This window comes from Belonocnema kinseyi, chromosome 8 (genome assembly GCF_010883055.1).
Source record: "Belonocnema kinseyi isolate 2016_QV_RU_SX_M_011 chromosome 8, B_treatae_v1, whole genome shotgun sequence".
Lineage (NCBI taxonomy): Eukaryota > Metazoa > Arthropoda > Insecta > Hymenoptera > Cynipidae > Belonocnema > Belonocnema kinseyi.
In genome coordinates, this window is record NC_046664.1 from 12,567,157 (window position 1) to 12,591,748 (window position 24,592).

The following is a 24,592-nucleotide window of genomic DNA, read 5'->3' on the forward strand; positions in this document are numbered from 1 at the left end:
ATTAGTAATTAAATTCCATACAAATAAATTTTGGAGAAGGCGAACGGAAAAAATAATAAAATATTTTGCACTAATTTAATTCATGAATTGGGAAATAGTTACCAGGAAACAATATCATCTGAATAATCAAATTTACATCACAGCTACAGATGGGTGCTATTCACAATGATAAATAACTCTTTTCGCTATATATTGAAAAGTGAAAACTTAAATATGGCTGAAGTTTCTAAAAGTGTCTAAGGAAAAATCAAACGATATTACATTTAGAAAAAGTCACGATTTATTCTGATTCTAGTGAAAGTTTTCTTTGAAGTGCGTTCCTAAGTTCTTGCGGTTGACTCCCTGCTTGGTATTTTCCGGCTCATCGTCCACTGACAGCGGCACTGGCAGCTGCGCTTACATTTGCTCCGTTGCCTCCTTTATTTCCTTGATCTTCTTTACATTCTGTGATTCCTTTCTCTCCAACATGTTTAAGAGTTCCACTAACGCTTCCAGCAGTCCCTAAATTTACACTTCCAAGTCCTTGAGCTTGACTAGAACTTTGGTTTAACATATTTAATACGACACCTTTCCCGGCTCCTTGATTCGTATTCAATCCACTGCTGATGGATCCGACTTCTTTACCCTTGCATTCTTTTTCTCCTCTACCCCGAAGAAAACCACCAAGAATAGTTCCTACAGTCCCTCCAATTCTGCTTCCAATGTCTTGCACTATTCCACCCATCTGATCTGAGACAACTAGTACGGGAGCTTTTACTGCTTCCTGTCTACCGATACCAGTTTGGACACTGATGGAAGGCCTTCCTATATCATTGATTTTAGATTGTTGAACTTGAACAACAGTTGGGACTACTGCATTCGTTGCTATAACTTTTGCTGCTGCTTGTCCATTGGCACTAGTTCCACCACTGTTGGATCCGGCTACTGTGCAGTCGCTTCCAGGTCCTTGAACTTGACCACCAGTTTGGATTACTGTATTTTTTGCTTCGATTTTTGCTGTTGCTTGTCCATTGCTAACAAGCCCACCACTGTTAGATCCGCCTCCTATGCAGTAGCCTCCAGGCGCTTGAATTTGACCACCAGTTTGGATCAATGTATTTGTTGCTGAAGATTCTGCTGCTACTTGTCCATTGGCACCAACTCCATTGCTGATGTATCCGCCTCCCAAGCCGTTGTTTGATTTCTGTCCTTGACCTACGCCTTGGAGAAGACCTCCAACAAGACCAAGTTTGTTTCCAATTCCTTGTACTAGACCACCACATTTGTTGATTGCATCTCCTATCACATTTCCTTCTTCATCAAAATTTATTCCAGCATTAATGGATGCACCTCCACTTATATTGCCTAAAGCTCCTCCAATTCCGGCGAGCACCAAAAATGGAAACACGTTCAAATTCATTCTGATATCTAACTAATAAATTTGCGTTAAATCCTCCGTCTTTTATATATTTGATTTTCAAGAAACCACTTGTAATAACATATGCACATGACTATTGATTTTTTGCTAGACGAACTAGTTGTCTTGTTATTCGACAAACATTTTTCTAGCATCTGACCTGAATAATTTTCCGCTTCTCACGCACATTTTTTGGGCTATTTTTGTCAATATTTAAATTAGGTACTACCTGACATTAGATCAGAAGAATAGCTTGGCATGTGTTCTTTAATTTTCGGCATATTTCAGTTGAAAAAAAATTATTTTGCGGATGATAATACATTTCTTTACTGATGGACATACACAATGGAATTTGCACATATAAATCAAAAACATTCTTTCTCAATACAAATATAATAAAACAGAAGTAATCATAGCTACATCTATATCTATAATTGTATCGTTCCTTCTTGTTTCCTTTATCGTATCAACGACCTTAGAGTCTTATTCAGTCTAGGACTCTGTCTCAGACTTGTTCACCCACTTCGGGATCTAATCGGCAACAGATTTTTGTACCAATTCCACGACTGGTGAATCCATGTCTATTTCCACTACCAATCTTGTTTCCTTCTCCTCCTTTTCTTCCTCCAACTTCTCTACTAGTCCGTTCCATTTTGTCTTTCAAGCTAAATTTATAAGTGGCTTTGTTAGTTTCGCGGCTAATCCTTTTTCATTTAAATCAATTAAGTAGTTCGTAAACGGAAAAATAATTTTAAAAACAATTGCACAAAATTTGACCGAGAAAATGGAAAAATTATTTTTTATTTTCCGTCAGTGGAAGATTCAACTTCTTTCTTAGACGGCGACTGACAAACTGAAACTGAGAGACTCGTCTGCCCATCCATTACGCAGTTTGTATTAGGTTTAATTTTCTCAAGCGAGGGTGACAAAGAAGAACGACCCCCCACCCATACCAACTAAAGAGTAAAATTTTCAATGAGACCATTAAAATCAAAACAAAAATTTAATTTTTAAATCTAAAAAATTTTGTTTTTAATATTAGCGTTTATTATTATTTTATTTCTCTTTAAATTTGATAGTAATTGAAACAAAGTAGTTATCCTAGTTAAGTATAAAACTCGAAAATAAGAAAAAATTACTTAAAAAAAATGCTTTTTAAACAGGTTAATCAAAATTTCTTCGTACATGCACTATAAAAAGGAAAAATACCAATAAATAAAAAATATGGAAATTCGGCGGGCACACCTAAATGAAACAAGCAATACATAATTTTTACTTTATTTTACAAAATTTTGTACAGTACAGTTTGAACATGAAAACAAGAATCGTTTTCTAAAAATAGGTTCGTCAGGAAAATCTCGAAAGCATTTTTATCGCTTTTCTTGATTGTCGAATCAGTAATTTGAAAAACTCAACAAAAAAATAATAATTTTGAAAAATGAGTAAAACTGATATAAATTTAAGATTTTTTAAGATACAATTTTGTTATTCAACCAAAGTCAGACATATTCTGCACAGTTAAAATTTGTATTTGACATAAGCGAAAGTAACTTTATTGTCAAACGTCAATCAAAAGTTATATTTTTGCAAAAGATGTAAAATTATAATTTCTCAAAATTTTTATTGTATTATTTAAATTGTAATACTTGTTTTTGAATACATAAACATACTCGAAAAGATGAATTTGGAAAAAAATGAAAGAAATACATTTTCATATAAAATAATTTAATTTCAAACACGAGAAAGGAAATTTTTTACTAAATAGTTTAATTTTCAACGAAAATTATGAACTTTTGATAAAAAAATTCTTTCTAGAAAAAATTGTAATAGTTGATATTTTCAGAAAAAATATTGGAATTTTCGAAAAAAAAACAGTGTAATTAGAACAAAGAATATGAATTTCAAAAAAAGATTTGGTTTTTCAAACAAAAAATATTATTGTTCAAATAAAAAAGAGTAATTTTTGACAAAAAAGTAAAATTTAAAGCCCAAAAGTACACATTATCTACCAAAATAATTAAATTTTTAACCGAAAAAAGAAGAGAAATGGATTTTCATCTAAAAAAATAAATTTACTCACAAAATGAAATAGCTACATTAACAGTAAACAATTAATTGAAAAAATATAAACTTTTGCGAACATAATCACATTTAAAGAAGGGAAATAAATTTTTAAGTAGAAATATTAACTTTCTACCAAAAAAATTAATTTTTGAACAAAATATTGAATTTTATACGAATTTTTAACCTAATATGTAAATTTTAAACAAAACAATGAATTTTCAACCAAAAAGATGAATTAGTCACGAGAAGATTAATATTTAACCACAAAGAAAAAAATTTCAACAATATACAGACATTTTTAACAAAAAGAATTTAATAAAATATAATAATCGAACTTTGTACTAAATTGTTAAAAATTTTAAAATAAGAAATTAATTTTTAGCTAAAATAATGAATCTTTAATAAAAAAAATGAGTGTTTAACCCAATAGTTGAATTTTCTAATATTATAATAGAAACATTTTGAACAAAATAGTTTAATTTTCAATGAAAAAGAAAAATTTGTAACCAAGAGGATTAAACTTCTATTTAAAAAAAACGATTTTGACAAAAATGGGGTAGTTATATATGTATTTAAAAAAATTAATTTTAAAAAATTACTTTTGAATCAACGAAATACATTTTAAACCAAAACCTGAATGTTTAATGGTTTTTTGAACAAAATAGTTTAAGTTTTTAGAAAAGAAATTAAGCTTAAACTAAAATAATTAATCTTTAATTGAAAAAATAAATGTTTAACCCAATATTTAAATTTTCAATCCAAAAGATGAATTTTTTTATCAAAAAAGACAAAATAAAAAAAAGATGAATTTTCAGAAAATAGTTCAATTTTCAACCAAGAAGATTACATCTTTATCATAAAAGATTAATTTTCGACAACAAATGTAATACTTAAAATTTCCGGTAAAAAAAATGTTTTAATTAAAGAAATGGATTTTCAACCAAAAAGATTATAAAAGATTATAAAAGATCAATTTTCAACAAAAAATAAAATAGTTATATTTTTAATTCAAGAAATTCATTTTTAATAAAAAAAATCAAGATGATTAATATTTTACTACAAAAGACAAAGTTTTAATAGAATACGGAAATTTTCATCTGAAAAATATAAATCTTAAAACAAGCAAGGTATAAAAAACTTACAGTTAAAAGAATTAATTAAAAACCACAAAATGTTTTTCTGAAAAAACGTATGTGTATGTTATTTTTTTTTATGAAAAATGTATTGTTCAAATTTGTGCGATAGAGAGGAAATGAGGAATAAAAAATTGGAGTAAATCATTTTATTAAATAAAATTTTATTTTTTTAGCTTTTTTAGCCTTCTAAATATTTATGTCAGAGAAAAACAACCACTTCAGTGAAATAATTTCTTTAAAAACTTTATTGAGTATAATGAGCCTTAAAAATGTATGCAGAAATGGTGACAGCTGTCGTACGGATCCTATACACAAAGATAAAGCAAACAACTTTTTTTCCTGGATTATAGAATGACAAAATAAATTATGAATCATTTCCATTCGTATGCTTGAAAATAACATGAACAATGGTCTGTAAGAGATCGAAATTTATTTTAAAAATTGTTAAAACTTAACGTATACTAAAACTGACGGAAAGAATCGAGGATGTGAAAAAGAAATAAGGTGACACACAAAATATGGGCCGTTGATTTAAATTTAAATGTTCATTCGTCATCTCCTCTTCCTTCGAATTAATGTAAATTGACTTGAGAAACTTCTGCAGACGCTGAATTTCAGCTTTCAATTTGGTCTTAAGCGGTTGCTTGCCCACTGGCATTAGCTTGAGCATTGGCGGATCCGCTTGCGCTTGCTCCGTCACCTGATTTACCTCCGCTTGAATTTTCTCCTTTATCTCCTTTGGAATCTGCATCTCCTTTCCCATTGGCATCAGATTTAGCATCGGCCGATGCGTTTGCACTAGATCCATTACCTGCTTTACCTCCATTTTTATTTTCTCCTTTATCTTCATTATCTTTTCCGTCCTCTTCTTTGTCTCCTTGTCCATTAGCATCAGATTTAGCATCGGCGGATGCGTTTGCATTTGTTCCATTACCTGCTTTGTCTCCATTTTTATTTCCTTCTTTATCTCCTTTATCATTTCCCTCTCCTTTATCTTTTCCGTCTGCTTTAAATTCTGAATCTCCTTTTCCATTGGCATCAGATTTAGCATCGGCAGATGCATTTGCATTTGCTCCGTCACCTGCTTTATCTCCAGATTTACTTTCTTTTTTATCTCCTTTATCATTTCCCCCTACTTTATCTTTTCCATCTACTTTTTTGTCTCCTTGTCCATTAGCATCAGACTTAGCATCAGCGGATGCGTTTGCTCCGTTACCTGCTTTATCTCCGTTTTTACTTTCTCCTTTATCTCCTTTATCTCCTTTATCTCCTTTATCTCCTTTATCTCCTTTATCTCCTTTATCTCCATTATCTCCTTTATCTTTTCCATCTCCTTGTTTGTCTCCTTGTCCATCCGCATCAGATTTAGCATCAGCGGATGCGTTTGCTCCGTCACCTGCTTTATCTCCGTTTTTATTTTCTTCTTTATCTCCTTTATTTTTCCCATATCCTTTTTTGTCTCCTTGTCCATTCGAATCAGATTTAGCATCAGCGGATGCGTTTGCTCCGTCACCTGCTTTATCTCCGTTTTTATTTTCTCCTTTATCTCCTTTATCATTTCCACCTCCTTTATCTTTTCCATCTCCTTTTTTGTCTCCTTGTCTATTAGCATCAGATTTAGCATCAGCGGATGCGTTTGCTCCGTCACCTGCGATATCTCCGTTTTTATTTTCTCCCTTATGTCCTTTATCTTTTCCATGTCCTTTTTTGTCTCCTTGTTCGTTAGCATCAGATTTAGCATCAGCGGATGCGTTTGCTCCATCACCTGCTTTATCTCCGTTTTTATTTCCTCCTTTATCTCCTTTATCATTTCCACCTCCTTTAGCTTTTCCATCTCCTTTTTTGTCCCCCTGTCCATAAGCATCAGATTTAGCATCAGCGGATGCGTTTGCTCCGTCACCTGCCTTCTCTCCGTTTTTATTTTCTCCTTTATCTCCTTTATCTCCCTTATCTCCTTTATCGTTTTCATCTACGTTAGCTTCTTTATCTCCTTTCCCACTGGTATCAGATTTAGCATCAGCGTATGCGTTTGCCTTTGCTCCGTCACCTTCTTTATCTCCAGTTTTATTTTCTCCTTTATCTCCTTTATCCTTGTCCTCTGCTTTAGAATCTGCATCTCCTTTTCCGGATCCTTGATAACTATTCTTACCTTCAGCATTGGCTGATGCATCGGATTTTGCTCCGTTGTTTCCTTTATCTCCGCTTGCACTTCCTTGCCCATTACTTATAGCCTGGTTTTTTATATTTACTGATACACCTCTTGCTTGACCTGAACCACCAGTTTGGTCTTCTGCTTTTCCTGCTGCTTTTCCTGCTGCTTGTCCATTGGCATCAATTCTAGGATAGTAAAATCCTGGTCTCACGCCGTGTCTTCTAGGTCCACCCTTACAACGAGCTGCCATTAATCTACGTGCTTTTAAGGCCTCTAATGCTGATAGTCCAGTGACACCACTTTGACCATAGTATAATCCTCGACCACCAGGACCACCAGGACCACCAGGACCACCAGGACCACCAGCTAAAATTAATCTATGTGTGTTTGCATTCTGTGCTGCTTGCGCGTTGGCACCAGGTCCACCATAGTAGTATCCACCTCCTGCGCCGTTGATTCCATATCCTGAAAATTGACTACCAGCTTGGTCTACTAATGAAGCTTGTGATGTTGCTCCTGCTGCTGACGCACCACTTGCGCATCCAGATCCCAGGCCGTAGCTTCCGCTTTGAGCTTGAACTGCGCCTTGCGGAGCACCTCCAATTCCTTGTACTACCCCACCACAGCCTCTCATAGCGTTTGCGAAATATTGTGGTAACAATGGCCAATGGCCCAAAGCACCTCCGATTCCGGAGAACACCAAAAAGTGGAATACGTTCAGCTTCATTCTGATTTCTGACTAATGAATTTTTTTGTATTCACGGTCTTTTATATATTTGATTTTTCGAGGAACCAGTTGTCAAAGCATATGTAGATGACTATTGTTTTTTTGGATAGATGGAACTGTTGCCTGGTAGTTCCTAAAACATTTGTCTACGGTTTGACCTAAATACTTTTCCGCTTCTCACGCGCATTTTGTGTGCTATTTTTGACTATGTTCGAATTATCTACAATGTGGAATAATATCGGAAGCATATATTGACATGTATTTTATCATTTTCAGCATTCTTTAATTTAAAGAAAAATATGTTCATGGATGACAGTAGTTTATTCACATTCAGGAAATTTAACTTAGCGGAGTTTTGACCAAGTTTTTTTTACTTTAAAGATAAATCTGGGACATAGTTTCAAATATTTTTATCTTATAATATTTCCTATTGAATGCCAACCCTTCACTCATTTGGATCGGGGCTAACATACAACATTTGATAGACTCTTCTACAAATTTCAGGATTAACTGATTTTATGAAATTATAGGGCAGTTTTTCAGAAAATTTGGATTTTATCATTATTTCTGGAGAAAATTCAATTTTTCATTCCTAAAATTTAATTTAGTTAGCTGCATGAAAAGATGCTATTGGATTTTAGAATGAAGCTGTTTGCTCATTAGTCAACAAATGCTGAAGAGGCGAGACTCACTTTTAGCTGGTCTCAATAATAAGTCAATTTATTTTCTTCGCCAATGATTCATCATTTTAGGTTGAAAGTTTATTTCAAAATTCAAAATTTAGATAAACTAGCTGAGAATCCGATCTCGAGTGTTGTCACTTTGTTTTTCATTTATAATTATATAGTACTCATTCTATAATGATTAATTTTAAAATAGAAATTGAGAAAAATTTTGATTACAAAAAAATATAAACAATTTTAAAGATAAAAAAAATATAGAAAGAAAAAAAGTTATTTACAGTGTGCATTCCTTATTTAATTTAATTTAATTATTTTTTCATTAGCAAATATTTCCAATTTTAGATTATTTAAGCTTTACATTTTTAAAGTTATTCAATTTTCAGTTTTATTTAAGAAATTTTCCCTTTTCCAGCTTTTTCCAAATAAATATTTGTAAGATTATTCACCTAAAAAAATATGAAAAGTTTCAAATTTCTATTTTAAGAAGCATCTTTTTTGAACAGAAAAACTTTTTTTAATAACATAATATAATATTGATGCATGAATAGAAAATACTTTTTGGTCATAAATTTTTAAATGAAATAATTCTAACAGTTTTTGTAAATAAAAAGTGTTTGAATTTTATATTTTTTAAATCTTTAAGGTTTTAAAGTAATTCAATTTCCAGCGTTTTTCAGCAATTTTCCCTTTTCATAAATAAAGATTTTCAAGATTATTCACTAGAAAAAATATGAAAGTTTTTTAAATTTTGAATTCCTATTTAAAGAAACATCTATTTTAAATAGAAAAATTTAGAAAAAAGATAATGAAAAAAAGAAATCTTCTAAAATAACTTAAACAAAAATTTTAATTAATACTTAATAAATTGAACTAAATAATTAATAAAAAAGTTAATTAATTCAGAACCTCAGTAGTTTAAAAATCTAAAATTATAAATCTTTACTAAGACCTAGAAAATGAGAAGAAAATAAAATCAGTCAAGTAAACACTGTAAAAATAATCGCTTTCAATATTTTTTTCTAGTAATATTTTTTAAATGATTCATATTAAAAGATATGAAATAAAAAAAACCTTAAGTAAATTTGTTCTTTTTTTCGCTGGCTTCGTATATTCACTATAATTGTTAAAAATGTTTCATCCGCTTGCAGAACTTTTTTAAAATAATAAAAAATTTATGAATATTATATTTAATAGGATTTTAAAAACAATTTATAATTCAATATGATTATTATTATTATTATTATTATTATTATTATTATTATTACGTACCCGTTGTAAATTCTTCATATATAACCTTTGTTTCAGAAAATTAAATATTTTCACTAAGAAATAAAATAGTAGAAAACAATTAAATTTAAAAAATAAATACTGTTTACTGTTGTAAAAAATCTGTACCTGGAAATAAAAAATAATAATGAAAAAAATTAACTCAAAGCTGCAATTACAAAATTTTTCAGCGAGAAAAATGTTTTGTATCATTCAATTAATTTGGAATTACTTTTCTTAATTTATTCCATTCTATTATTTTGTGTTCCTTGTCATAGATTTTGAATTGCAGATTTTTCAACCCTCAAAGTTTTAAAGTAATTTGATTTTATTTTAAATTTGTTAAACTTAATTTTTTAGATAGACATCGAAAATTTAATAAAACATATTTTAAAACATTTATTTTTTTATTGTCTTTTTTCGTCTGCTTTTTAATTCCCATCTTTTAGATGAATATTCTTTAAAACATTTTTCTTTAATAACATGGAAAAGAGTTTGATCTCACTGAAAATTTCTTAACAATAGTCTTGTTCTTTGCAATAACTTCTAATTTTCATTTATTATATATTTTTTTATTCCTTGGAAAATATTTCGTAATTTAGTTTCTTTAACATCCGAACTTCTCAAATAATTCAAATATTTTTAAATTATTTAATTTTGTTTAAAGACAAATTAAAAATGTTTCAAATTTATTCCTAATAATTTATTTTTTCATTCTCTTTTGAAACAAAATTTTTTTTGTTATTCCATATCTTTTCAGATTAACCTTCAAAATATTTATTTTTAAAAAATCTAGAAAAGGGGTTGCTCTTACGAAAATTCCTTCAAGGCAGTTATTCCGTATTTACTTTTCTGATTATACATTATTCTACTTTTTTTCATTTGTTGGTAAAGCTTTTGATTTTTAGATTTTTAATCATTTAACTTCGAAAATCGATTTGTTCCGAGTCAACACATCTTTTCTATTCTTGCATAAATTTCAAATTATGAGAATGAGAAAATTTATCTTATAAATTTGAAAAAAATTCCAAGCATTTTTTTTGTAGTATAAATTAAATTGATGCTATAAAAATCCAATTTTAATATAATATAAATGACCATAATTTTCTTACCTTTTTTGAAATTTATTTATTATATGGATAGGTCACTTGATTCGTCTGGAACCAAGAAATCTTTAAAATACTTGCATAAACTTTGAATTATGTTAATGAAAAAAGATTAAGTTTTAAAAACCATTTTTTAAATATTATAAAGTGCTACAAAAAATGGGAAAAATATTTGGAGAAATTCATCTGTCAGTTTAAAAATATTAGTGGTAAAAATAATCCGTCCAAATTTCATCAATTTTTCTGCAACCGTTTTCAAGATATCGAGTTCACAAAAAATGAATGTAAAAACCTTTCAAAAATTGTATTAAAAATAAGCTTTTTTGTACAATATTAATCTTTTTGGTTCAAATTCATTTTTTTTTCATTAAAACTTTCACTATTAGGTTTTACTTATTTTAAAGTCCAAATATTGGTTAAAAATTTATTTGTTTCATTAAAAATGATTCTTTTTATAGAAAATTAATCTTTTTGGTTAAAAGTTAATTTTTTTTCGAATGTAAATTTGACAATTTCGATTTTTGTTGTGAATTTATATTTTGTAGCGAATTACATCTTCTTGCTCGAGAATTGAACTACTTCGTTAACGATTTATCTAATTTCTTGAAAATTTGTCTGTTGAGTCTGAAATTCAACTACTAGGTTAAAAATTAAATTATATGTGAAAATTCAATATTCTATTGGAGACTTAGTAGTCTAGTTCAAAATTTATCTATTTGGTTATCAATTTAATATTTTGTTACAAATTTTGTTTGTTTGTAAAAATAAATTTTTTTCAAATGAAAATATAGCTATTCCATTTTCGCTAGAAAATTGACTTTCTATAGTATAAAGTTCACCTATTTTATTAAAAGCTCCTATTTTTTTATCGAAAATTCAATTACTTTGATAAAAAATGTATCATCTTGGTTTGAAAACTGAACCTTTTGAATGTTTTTTCTTATAACTAAAAAATCTTTCTTGGTTGAAACCTCAGCTCTTTTTTTAAAAAGTTCTATTTTTGGTTTGCAAATCGGGTTTGTTTAAATTGAAAACTAGACTATTTGCTTGATAACTCATTTATTTATCAAAAATATATTAAGCAATAAATTTTGTTTACATAAACATTAATCTCCTAGGAGTAAGATTATTTTTATACCTATAAAAAAATCAGAACGGTCAAGGAAAAGTCAGAGTCTTTTTAAACTGAGGTGAAGGATCATGGATGTGAAAAACAAATAAAGTAAATAAATAAGATATGTGCCATTTATTTAAATTCAAATATATTCTTTTATCTATTTTTTCTTCGCCTTAATGTTGATCTCCATGAGCGCCTTCAGTAGCCCCTGAATTTCCGCTTCCATTTTGGTCTTTTCCGGATTCTTGTCCATTAGCATCAGATTTAGCATTGGCTGATGCGTTTGCTTTTGAATCTGCAATTCCTTTCCCATTACTAACAGCTTCGTTAAATATATTTAATACTATCCCTTTGTCCTGAAGTTGAGGATCAGCTTGGCCTGCTGAACTTGCGGATGCTTCTGCTGATGCTTCTGATTTGGTACTAGGTCCACCAATCATAGGTTGGCCTCCCATAACGTTGACTCCAACTTGTCCTTGACCTCTGCTATGGAGAATTCCTCCGATTCCTTGAAAGACACTACTAACAATATCTGCTGCTAGTGGGGAATAATGGCCAAAAGCACCTCCAATTCCTGACAGCACCAACAAGTGGATCATGTTCAGATTCATTCTGATTTCTGACTAATGAATTTTCCTTAAGTTCTGAGTCTTTTATATATTTGATTACTGAAGAAAATATTTGTCAAGGCATGTGTACATGACTATGGTTTTTTGAATATACGAAACAGTTGACTTTTTAGTTGAAAAATATTTGTTGAGCGTCTGACCTCAATATTTTTCCGCTTCTCACGCAAATTTTGTGGGCTGTTTGCGTCTGCTTTTGAATTTGTTACAAGGTGAAATATGTTATTATCAGAAGCATAGCTCGTCATGTACTTTTTCATTTTCAGCATCCTTTAATAAAAATAAATTATTTGTGGATTACAGTAGCTTGTTCACATTCAGGAATTTTGAATTAGTAAAGTTTTTACAATGTTCTTTTTCTTTGAATAAAAATCAGGTCAAAATTTTGGACTCGTCCAAAAATTTGAAGTTTAATTATAAATCAAATAAAAATTTTATTAAAAAACAGGCCTGGTTTTTAGAACATTTTTGATTTGTTGATTATTTATGGAGATATTTTAGTTTTTGTTCCCAAAATTTGATTGTTTAGCAGTTCGTCTAAAATTGTTAAGATGAATCAACTAGATGAAGCTCCAGAGTTGATTTAAAAAAAATGTTGAATTATTAATTATTTCTAGAGACTTTTTATCCCGAAAATTTTATTTTTTGAGCAGTTAAGTCGCTGCGTTTAAACATGCTATTGGATTTTATATTGAGACTTTTTCTTTATCATTCTGCAAATGATAATGAGGTAAGGCTCACTTTGAGTTGGCCTGAATAATAAGTGTGTTTGTATTGTTAAACATACATTTTCTTAGCTGATATTTCATCATTATAGCAGAATAAACCTTTTTTAGGTTCAAAATTTAACTTTCTCGTTGGTAATTTTTTGTTCTTGTAAACTGATTTAGTTAATTATAAATTTAACTATTCCATGTTTGATTGCTAATTCAACTTTTCTAGATAAAAATGTGTTTCTTAGATGGAAATTTCAACTATTAGGTAAAAAATTCCATTTAAAAAATAAATTTTCGTTGAAAATTATGCTAATGTATTTTGTCAAAAAATATTATTTTTTCGAAATAATTCATCTTTTCGGTTGAAAATTCACTTCTTTCATTGAAGCTTCAACTATTGTGTTCAATAATTTTTTTTAATAACAAATATTGTTTAAAATTTTATTTATTTTATTAAAAATAAACCAGTTTTGATCGAAAATTATTCTTTTTGGTTGTAAATTAATTTTTTATTAAAAATTGAACTATAAGGTTGAATATTTCTCGAAAAATTTAAAATTTGGTACAAACTTCATTAATATATAATTAAAAATCAATTTTTGTTGAAAAAACTTAATCGTTTTGGTAGTAAATGCATTTCGTTGATTACAATTTCAACAATGAAGTTCCACATTTCTTTTAAAAATCAAATATTGTTTAAAAATTAATTAATTAGATTAAAAAGTAATCCATTTTGGTAGAAAATTAATATTTTTAGTTGAAAATGTATTTTTTGTTGGTTAAAGATTCATATAATTTATAAATAATTAATCTCTTTTGGTCAAAAATGAATCTTTTCAGTTGAAATTTCTTTTCGGTTGAAAATTAATTTTGTTATGTAAAATTAACTATTCCATTTTTATCAAAAATTCATCTTTTTTGTGAGTTTAATCTTCTTGTTCAAAAATTTAACTATTTTGTTAAGAATTAATTCAAAATAATAAAAATGTAGCTATTCCATTTTTGCTAGAAAACTCACCTTATTCAGTTCAACATTAATCAGTTTATTGATGAGTTAAGTTCTTTGTTTAAAAATTTAATATTTTATTGCAATTTCTTTTCTTTTGCTGTCAGGAATCATTTAAAAAAATAAAAATGTAGCTATTCCATTTTTTGTAGAAAATTCACATTCTTCAATTTCGAATTCATTATTTTACTAAAAAATTAATTTCCTCGGTTAAAAAGTTAATATTTTGTTGACATTTGTGTGTGTGTTAAGAATTAATTTTTTTAAACAAAAGTATAGCTATTGCATGTTTGCTTGAAAATTTACCTTCTTAAGTTCAAAATTATTAGTTTACTGAATAGATTAATTTATTTTAATAAAAATATAACACTTTGTTGAAATTTTTTTTGCTGTTAAGAATGCATTTTTTGAAATGAAAATCTAGTTATTTCATCTCTGTTAAATTCGTCAGTTCAAAATTCATCAGTTTACTGAAAATTTTTTTTTTGTTAAAAATGTAATATTTGATTGAAAATTGCTGTTTTTGTTGTTGTTAAAAATGAATTTTTAAAAATAAAAATTTAGCTATTCTATTTTCGCTAAAAAATTTACCTTTTTATATCAAAATTAAATTTTTTGCTTAAAAACTCATATTTTTTGTGTTATAAAGTCAATTACTTTGATAGAAAATGTCTTTTTTTACATGAAAACTGAACATTTTGATTAATTTTTTGTTATGACTGAAAAATCTTTCTTGGTTAAAGACATAGCTTTTTTTTGAAAATTCCTCTTTTTGGTAATTCTGAAAGACAGACAAATTTTCCAACTGTGTTAAATTTATAAAATAGAACTTATCGAGATTTCCTCTTTCTTTATTAATAATAATAAATTATAATAAAATTCTTATAATAACAAATAATTTTACCAAGTTCAGTTTATTTCCCATTTCAATGCATATTTTGTGTTTAAATTTGTTTCTAGAATCAACAATCTTCGAGAAAGATCAATTTTGATTTTTAAAATTTTTGACTTTTTGTTTTTTGTGTATTTTTTTGTGAAAAATAATTACAAAATACTGGCAGATAATAATAAACAATAATTCTTTATTTTATCTAAATCAACAGAAAGCGTAAGTGTATTTAAAAAAAACAAAGGCAATTTTTTCTTAATTTAAAAAAAAATGAAATATTTAAACATATTCGCTGTCTTTAGATTTAGATATAATAAAAAATTCCTGTTTATTATTATCTACAATTGTTTTCTTATAATATTTCATGAGAAATACACACCAAACACTGCAATTCAAAAATTTTTATAAAGTCAAAATAAATCTTTTATGAAAACTACTGATTGTCGAGGAAAGTCTTAAACACAAAATAGCGTAAGAGCACTAATTCTTGGCACCCCCCCCCCCCCGCATGTTGATACTCATTTTTAATTCAGTAAATAATACTACTTTTTAGCATCTTTTTCTTAAAATAATTAAATTAAACTATTATATACGCAATGCATATTCATTACTATATTACATAATAATATATTATGATATTAACGTAATATTATTAATTTATATTTATTAATTATTGTGAAGCTGGAAGGAATATGTTAGAATATTCTAGCTTTCCTGAACAGAAGCATATAAATAAATTTTTTTCTAGTTAATGACTTAAAAATTTAATAAATTGATATGTTGACAGTAAATTTAAGAATGTATTAAAATAGAAAAACAAAAACTGGGTAAACTTTCATTTTAGAAACTATCTCAATTAGATTGGTAAGTTTTCACTTGGCGGAATTTTTTGTATCGTAGATATTTTTGGTGAGATTTAACTTATTTAAAGAACATGAATTTAGTTCATGAAAATAAAAATAAGTTAAGTCAAATTCTCATTTACAAGTAATAAAAACATTCGATTCTGAAATTCGTAATTTGGTAAAATTTTTATTGACATTTATATTACAATTTAAAATGCTATTATCAGTTCATTATGTTTTTTAGATGATTAATAAGAAAAGAGCCTTAATTTGAAATCCAATAACATGTTAAATAGTAGATAAAAATTAATTAAATAATTGAAACACTTAATAATCAACTTACTGACTATTACAGATCGACTAAGCTTCTAAAAAATTTAATTTTCAAAATGAACAGTGAAGTGTCTCTAGAAATAATTTTCGAATCAAAATTTCCTGAAAAATTGTTTAAAGCTTCATCTAGTTAATTTATCGTGGATTTATAAAAAAAATTTATAAATATTATAATAAGCTACAGTTTGACTAAAGATCAGCAATTATTACAGGATATTGGACCAGAAAAATTTTAATTTAAAATGGTGCACCGGATTTTTCTTTAAAGCAAAAAAAAAACGTTTTCAAAACTTCTGTTAGTAGAATTTTCTGAACATGAGTAAACTACTTTCATCCCAAAATAATATTAAAAAAAATTGAGGTTTATGAAAGTTAAAGAATACAAGCCAAGTATGCTTCTGATATTATTCTACCTTCAAAATAATTAAAATAAAGACCAAAATAGGACACAAAATGTGCATGAGAAGCGAAAAAATATTCAGGTCAGACGGTAGACAAATATTTTTCAAATAAGAAAACAACTGTTTCGTTTAGGGGAAAAATCAACAGTCATTCATAGAAAGCTAATTTTTAAATTTCGATGGAGTATGGTCGATTTCAATGACCTTATTTTCTGTTGGTTTTTTTTACATACGTTATTCGTCAAGGATAAAGGTCGAAAATAAGGAAAACTTATTAAAATAAATGTTAGGTTGGTGTTCCCAAACTTTTCTGTTATATGTGCTAGGCTAATCAAAATAATGTTAAATGAAATAAATTAACTTAGAATAAAACTGTTAGAATATATAAATTTCACAATTGTGGAAACAAAAATATTTATAAAATTAGTTGTTCGACTATAATGGATTCGTAAAAAATTTTGTAATTAAGTGCGCTAATATTATTTTTTCGGTATTGCATCAGACACAATCATTTGAATAAACATTTTTAACTCACAGCTGCAGTAAGGTTCCTGAAGAAAGAAAAAACAAACCAATTTTTTCCCTACATCATGACACAATAAATTATGCAGAATCATTCAGCAGCGTTTAGAATATATCGCTATTTAATTAGAATAGCTACATATAGTAGGACCAATTGTTTATGTCCTTATGTTTGAAAATAATTTAAAATTGATAGAAAGGATTATTGATGTAAAATTAAAATAAAGAAGGTGATACACAAATTATGCTCCATTTATTTAAATTTGTCGTTACATTTTGGATTCCACTAAGACCGCCTGTTCTAATATTCGACTCATCTTAAATTACTTCAGTAATTTTATTTCATACAACTTATATTAATTATCAAAAATAAAGTTTAACATATAAATTTTAATGCTGTCTTGTTATTCTGTCAAATAACGCGGAGTAAATGACAACAGCTAATTATTTACAGAACAATACAATTAAAGAATATTTCAATATACGTTTATTTTGATTCAACTGCACCAGATACAGTATAGATATGGTAAACAACCACAGAGCAACACTTTATTTTAAAAATATGTATATTACAATATTTCTGCTTTTCACTATTTTCAGGTTACTACTTCCGACCAACTCAGGCAATTGCTTTAATTTATTTAAATATTTATAACAAGCCCACTCTTTGAAGCTAAATTAATTATGCCTTGACAATCTTATCCTATTTACAGATACGTCCACATCATCATTGCCTTTTTTGCCGTCTCAATGATGCCTGATTCCTATCTTGAATCCAACTGAGCCATCGATATCAGTATCACCACCAAAAAACCCTGAATTTCCGCCTCCAAATCCTGGCCAAAAACCTCCAGTTTGATCTCTTCTGGCTCCTTGTCCATTGTTGTCAACCTTAGGTCCATTATAGCTTCCAGCAGTCCCTGAATTTCCGTTTCCAAAGCCTTGCATTTGACTTCCAGCTTGGTAGTTTCCAGCTTCTTGTCTATTGGTGTCAGGTGTAGCTCCACCAATGCTACCAGTCGCTGAATTTCCGCTCCCAAGTCCTGGCCCTTGAACCCCAGCTTGGTATGTTCCAGCTCCTTGTCCATTTGTGTCAACTCTAGCTCCACCAAAGCTTCCAGCGGTCCCTGAATTTCCGCTTCCAAGGCTTTGCATTTGACTCCCACCTTGGTATTTTCCGGCTTCTTGGCCATTGGTGTCAGCTGTAGCTCTACCAACGCTACCGGTCCCTGAATTTCCGCTCCCAAGTTGGGGCCCTTGAACCCCAGCTTGGTATGTTCCTGCCCCTTGTCCATTTGTGTCAACTCTTGCTCCACCAAAGCTTCCAGAACTCCCTGAATTGCCGCTTCCAAGGCCTTGCATTTGACTCCCACCTTGGTACTTTCCGGCTCCTTGTCCATTGGTGTCAACTTTAGCTCCACCAGCGCTTCCGACAGCCCCTGAATTTCCGCTTCCGAGTCCTGCCCCTTGAATCTCAGATTGGTCTTTTCCGGCTCCTTGACTGTTGGTGCCAACTTCAGCATTAACTGATCCGTTTTGTGTTTCTCCGTAACTGTCTTTATCTCCTTTAACTTCTTGATATTTGTTATCTCCTGATCCTCCGACTTGTTTAAGAGTTTCACTAACGCTTCCGGCAGTCCCTGAATTTCTGCTTTCGAGTCCTGGCCCTTGATTCTGAGCTTGATCTTTTCCGTCTCTTTGTGCATTGGTGTCAACTTTAGCATTAACTGATCCATTTGCCCTTTCTCCGTTATTGTCTTTATCGCTTTTGCCTTCATCGTATTTGTAATCTTCTTTTCCCCCACCTTCTTGAACAGCTCCACTAACGCTTCCGGCAGACCCTGAATTTCCGCTTCCGAGTCCTGGACCTTGAATCCCAGCTTGTGCTTTTCCAGACCCTTGTCCATTGGTGTCAACTTTAGCATTATCTGATCTGTATGGTTTTTCTTCATACTTATTCTCTCCTTTTCCTCCGCCTTGTTGAAGGGCTCCACTAACGCTTCCAGTAGTCCCTGAATTTTCGCTTCCGAGTCCTGGCCCTTGAATCCCAGCTGGTACTTTTCCGGACCCTTGTCCATTGGTGTCAACTTTAGCATTATCTGATCCGGTTGGTTTTTCTTCGTAATTGTTTTGATCTCTATTACCTTCTTCGTATTTGTTATCTCCTTTTCCTCCACCTTGTTGAAGGGCTCCACTAACACTTCCGGCAGTCCCTGAATTTTCGCTTCCGAGTCCTCGCCCTTGAATCCCAGCTGGTACTTTTCCGGACCCTTGTCCATTGGTGTCAACTTTAGCATTATCTGATCCGGTTGGTTTTTCTTCGTAATTGTCTTTATCTCTATTACCTTCTTCGTATTTGTTATCTCCTTTTCCTCCACCTTGTTGAAGGGCTCCACTAACGCTTGCGGCAGTCCCTGAATTTCCGCTTCCGAGTCCTGGCCCTTGAATCCCAGCTGGTACTTTTCCGGACCCTTGTCCATTGGTGTCAACTTTAGCATTATCTGATCCGTTTGGTTTTTGTTCGTAATTGTCTTTATCTCCTTTACCTTCTTCGTATTTGTTATCTCCTTTTCCTCCGCCTTGTTCCGGAGCTCCACCAACGTTTTCGGCAGTTCCTGAATTTGCGTTTCCAAGTCCTGGTACTTGACTTCCGGGCTGGTCTTTTTTGGTTTCTTCTTCAACGACATTCATTTTAGTACTATCGGATCCACCTTCATCTTCTCCTTCATCTCCCTTATCCCTTTCATTTGCTTTGTCTCCTTCACCTACTTTATTTTCGTTATCTCCTTTCCCCCTGTTTTGTGAAAGATATGTACTAAATCTTCCAGCAATCCCTGAACTTACGCTTTTAAATCCTTGCCCTTGACTCCGACCCTGATCTTTTTCCGCTCCTAGTCCACTGGAATCAGTTTTATTACTTATAGATCCGCTCTCGTTTTCTCCTTTGCTTCCTTTATCTCCTTTATCTTCTTCATCCCCTTTATCGTATTTACCTCCGTTATCTCCTTTATCTCCTTTATCTCCTTCACCTTCTTTGTATTCTTTTCCTTCGCCTCGTGGAAGAGATCCACCCAATTTTCCATTAGCCCCTGAATTTCCGTTTCCAAGACCTTTCACCTGACTCCCAGGTTGGTCTTTTTCGAGTCCTTGTCCATTGGTATCAGTTGTATTACTAACCGATGCGCTTTCATTTTTTCCTTCCCCTTCTATATCTCCTTTATCTCCTTTATCTCCTCTGTCTTCTTTACCTCCTTTATCTCTTTCACCTTCCTTGTATTCTTTTCCTCCCCCTCGTGGAACATATCCATCAAATCTTCCAGCATTCCCTGAATTTCCGTTTCCAAGGCCTTTCGCTTGACTCTCAGGTTGTTTTTTTTCGGCTCCTTGTCCATTGGTATCAGTTGTATTATTAACCGATGCGCTTTCATTTTCTCTTTTATCTTCTTTATCTCCTTCAACTTCTTTATGTTCTTTTCCTCCGCCTCGTGGAAGATATCCACCTAATCTCCCATTAGTCCCTGAATTTCCGCTTGCAAGTTCTTGCACTTGACTCCCAGGTTGCTCTTTTTTGGCTCCTTCAACGACATTCATTTCAGTATTGATGGATCCACTTTTAAATCCTTGCCCTTGACCACCAATCTGGTCTTTTTCGGCTCCTTGTCCACTTGTATCAGTTTTATTACTGACGGATCCGCTTTGATTTTCTCCTCCATCCCCTTTATCTTCTTTATCTTCTTTGTTTTCTTCACCATCTTTATCTCCTTTATCTCCATTATTACCTTCAACTTCTTTATTTTCCTTTTCTCCGCCCCGTGGGACATATCCACCGAATTTCCCAGCAGTCCCTGAATTTCCGCTTGCAAGTCCTTGTACTTGACTTCCAGGTTGGTTCTTTTTGGCTCCTGCTTCAAGGACATTCATTTTAGTATTGACGGATCCGCTTTTAAATCCTTCTCCTTGACCCCCAATCTGATCTTTTCCGGCTCCTTGTCCACTGGCATCAGTTTTATTACTGACGGAGCCGCTTTCATTTTCTCCTTCACCTCTTTTATCTCCTTTATCATCTTTGTTTTCTTCACCATCTTTATCTCCTTTATCAGCTGCAACTTCTTTATTTTCTTTTTCTCCGCCCCGTGGGAGATATCCACCGAATTTCCCAGCAGTCCCTGAATTTCCGCTTGCAAGTCCTTGTACTTGACTTCCGGGTTGGTTCTTTTTGGCTCCTGCTTCAAGGACATTCATTTTAGTATTGACGGATCCGCTTTTAAATCCTTCTACTTGACCCCCAATCTGATCTTTTCCGGCTCCTTGTCCACTGGCATCAGTTTTATTACTGACGGATCCGCTTTCATTTTCTCCTTCACCTCTTTTATCTCCTTTATCATCTTTGTTTTCTTTACCATCTTTATCTCCTTTATCTCCTTCAACTTCTTTATGTTCTTTTTCTCCGCCTCGTGGAAGATATCCATTAAATCTCCCAGCGGTCTCTGAATTTCCGCTTGCAAGTCCTTGCACTTGATTCACAGGTTGGTCTTTTTTGGCTCCTTCTTCAACGAAACTCATTTTGGTATTGACGGATCCACTTTTAAAACCTTGCCCTTGACCCCCAAGCTGTTCTTTTTCAGCTCCTTGTCCACTGGCATCAGTTTTATTACTGACGGATCCGCTTTCATTTTCTCTTTCACCTCTTTTATCTCCTTTATCTCCTTTATCTTCTTTATCATCTTTATCTCCTTTAACTCCTTCATCTGCTTTGTATTCTTTTCCTCCTCCTCGTGAAAAATATCCATCAAATTTCCCAATAGTCCCTGTACTTCCGCTTGCAGGTCCTTGCACTTGACTCCCAGCTTGGTCTTTTCCGGTTCCTAGTCCATTTTTATCAATTTTAGTACTGACTGTTTCGCCTCCATTTTCTGTTTTATCGTCTTTATCTCCTTTATCTTCTTTATATTTTTCATTTCCTTTTCCTTCACTTTCTCGATAATATGCACCAAGACTTTTTGCAGTCCAAGATTTTCTGCTTCCAAATGCTTGCATTTGACTCCCAACTTTGTCTTTCCCGGCTTCTGGCCCATTTTTATCAATTTTAGTACTGACTGATTCGCTTACATTTTCTCCTTTACTATCTTTGTCTCCTTTATCTTCTTTGTGATCATTATTTCCTTTTTCTGCGCCTTGTAGAAGATCTCTGCCAGTGCTTCCAGCAGTCACTGAACTTGCGCTTTTAAATCCTTGCCCTTGACTCCAAGGCTTGTATTTTTCGGCTCCTTGTCCATTAACATCAATCTTAGTACTGACGGATTGGCTTCCATTTTCTCCTTTACCTCCCTTATCTCCTTTACCTTCTTTATAATCTTTATCTCCTTTATCTCCTGTATCTTCTTTATCGTCCTTATATTCTTTATCCTCTTTATCTTCTTTAGCATCTTTGTAATCCTTGTCTCCTTTATCTCCTTTGATATTTTTATCTCCTTTTTCTCCGTCTTTTAGAAAATCTCCACCAAAGCTTCCGGCAGTCGCTGAATTTCCGCTTCCAGGGCCTTGCACTGGACTACCAGCCTGGTCTTTCCCGGTTCCGCGTCCATTGTTATCAATTTTAGTACCAACTGATTCGCTTTCATTTTCTCTTTTACTCTCTTTATCTCCTTTATCTTTTTCATATTCTTCATCTCCTTTTCCTTCGCTTTTTCGATTATATGCACCAAGGCTTTCGGTAGTCCATGATTTTCTGCTTCCAAATCCTTGCATTTGACTTCCATCTTCGTATTTTCCGGCTCCTTGTGCATTGGTGTCAAGTTTGAGAGTAACTTCTCCGTTTGCTTTTTCTCCTTTACCTTCTTTATCTGCCTTTTCTCCGCCTTGTTGAAGAACTCCACCAACGCTGGCGGCCGCCCCTAAATTTTGGCTTCCAAATCCTTGCATCTGAGTGCCAGATTTGTCTTTTCCAGCTCCTGGACCATTTTCATCAATTTTAGTACTGACTGATCCGCCTGCATTTTCTGTCTTACCCTCTTTATCTCCTTTATCTTTTCCATATTCTTCATCTCCTTTTCCTTCGGATTCTCCAATACCTCCTTCTTCTCCTTTATCTTTTTTGTATTTGTTATCTCCTTTTTCGGCGCCATGGAGAAGCTCTCCGCCAACGCTTTCGACAGTCCCTGCATTTCCACTCGCAAGTTCTTGCACATTACTACCAGTTTGGTTTACTGAATTTTGTACTAAACCTTTCCAGGCTTCTTGAATGATATTAAGACCACTGCTGACAGTTTTGCCTTCTTTATTGTTGGATCCTTTTTCCACTTTACGTGCGCCTCGAAGAAGACTTCCCAGAAGACCTCCTGCAGTCTTTCCAAATTCTTGCACTAGAGTACCAAGTTTGTCTTTCCCAGATCCTAGTCCAATGGTTGCAATTTTAGTAGCGACGTATTCGTTTCCTTTTTTTTCTTTACATCCTTCAACTCCACTTCCAACTCCTTGCACTTGACTAGAAGCTTGGTTTGATATATTTAGTGCTACACCTTTCCCGGCTCCTTGATTCATGTCCATTTCACTGCTGATAAATCCGCCTTCTTTACCTTTGCATCCGTTTTCTCCAATACGTCCGTTTCGAAGAAGACGTCCAAGAAGATTTCCTACAGCCCCTCCAAATCCGCCTCCTAAATCTCGCACTAAACCACCCATATTATCTAAAATACTTGGAACTGAACCTTTTGTCGCTTCCACGCCACCGACACCAGTTTTGACTTGACTAGAAGCTTGGTCTTTTGCGGCTCCTTGCCCATTGATATCAACCTTAGCACTGGCGGATGCGCTTGTTTTTTGTGCATCAGCTTCTTTATCTCCGCTTCCAAGTCCTTGAACTGTGACACCAGTTGGCCCTAATATATCTGTTGCCGAAGCTTTTCCTGCTCCTTCTTCACCAACTCTAGTTTGAACACTGATGGATTGGCCTCCTATGCGGTTGCTTCCAAGTTCTTGAACTTGACCACTAGTTTGCCCTACTGTACTTGTTGCTGAAGCTTGCGCTGATGCTTGTCCATTGCTACCAACCCCAACACTGGCGGAACCGCCTCCAATGCCATTGCTTCCTTGTCCTCCTTCACCTCCGCTTCGGAGACGACCTCCAGGGCCATGCTTGTGCCCATATCCTTGTGCGAGACCACCGTATTGGTTCAATGCATCCTGCCAATAATCTTTTCCTGTTTCTTTGTTACCGAAATGTAATCCGGCATTAATGGATGCACCTCCTGTAAAACGGCTAAAAGCGCCTCCAATTTCTGAGAGCACCAAAAAGTGGAACACGATCAAATTCATGCTGATGCCTGACTAATGAATTTGGGTTAAATCCTCGGTCTTTTATATATTTGATTTTCTAAGAACCACTTGCGACAGCACATGTACATGACTATCGACTTTTCCGCTAGACAAAACAGTTGTTTTGTTATTTGAAAAACATTATAATAGCGCTTGACCTGAATATTTTCCCGCTTCTTACACATATTTTGCGGGTTATTTTGGTCCGTATTTGTATTAGTTGCGAGCTAAAATAATATCACAAGCTTAGCCTGACATGTGCTCTTTAATTTTAGCAGCCTTTAATTTTTTGT

At 32.2% G+C, this 24,592-nt stretch overlaps 3 protein-coding genes across 3 annotated transcripts; all 3 read right to left on the reverse strand.

Moving 5' to 3' along the window:
- Positions 1-361: 361 nt before the first annotated feature.
- Positions 362-1,399, reverse strand: LOC117178374. The gene has a single exon (XM_033369802.1). It carries the CDS (start codon positions 1,397-1,399, stop codon positions 362-364), a length of 1,038 nt encoding a protein of 345 aa, XP_033225693.1.
- Positions 1,400-5,228: 3,829 nt separating this feature from the next.
- LOC117178375 (S-antigen protein-like) lies at positions 5,229-7,475 on the reverse strand. The gene has a single exon (XM_033369803.1). It carries the CDS (start codon positions 7,473-7,475, stop codon positions 5,229-5,231), a length of 2,247 nt encoding a protein of 748 aa, XP_033225694.1.
- Positions 7,476-17,732: 10,257 nt separating this feature from the next.
- Positions 17,733-24,299, reverse strand: LOC117178377 (uncharacterized PE-PGRS family protein PE_PGRS54-like). The gene has a single exon (XM_033369804.1). It carries the CDS (start codon positions 24,297-24,299, stop codon positions 17,733-17,735), a length of 6,567 nt encoding a protein of 2,188 aa, XP_033225695.1.
- Between the last annotated feature and the right edge of the window lie 293 nt (positions 24,300-24,592).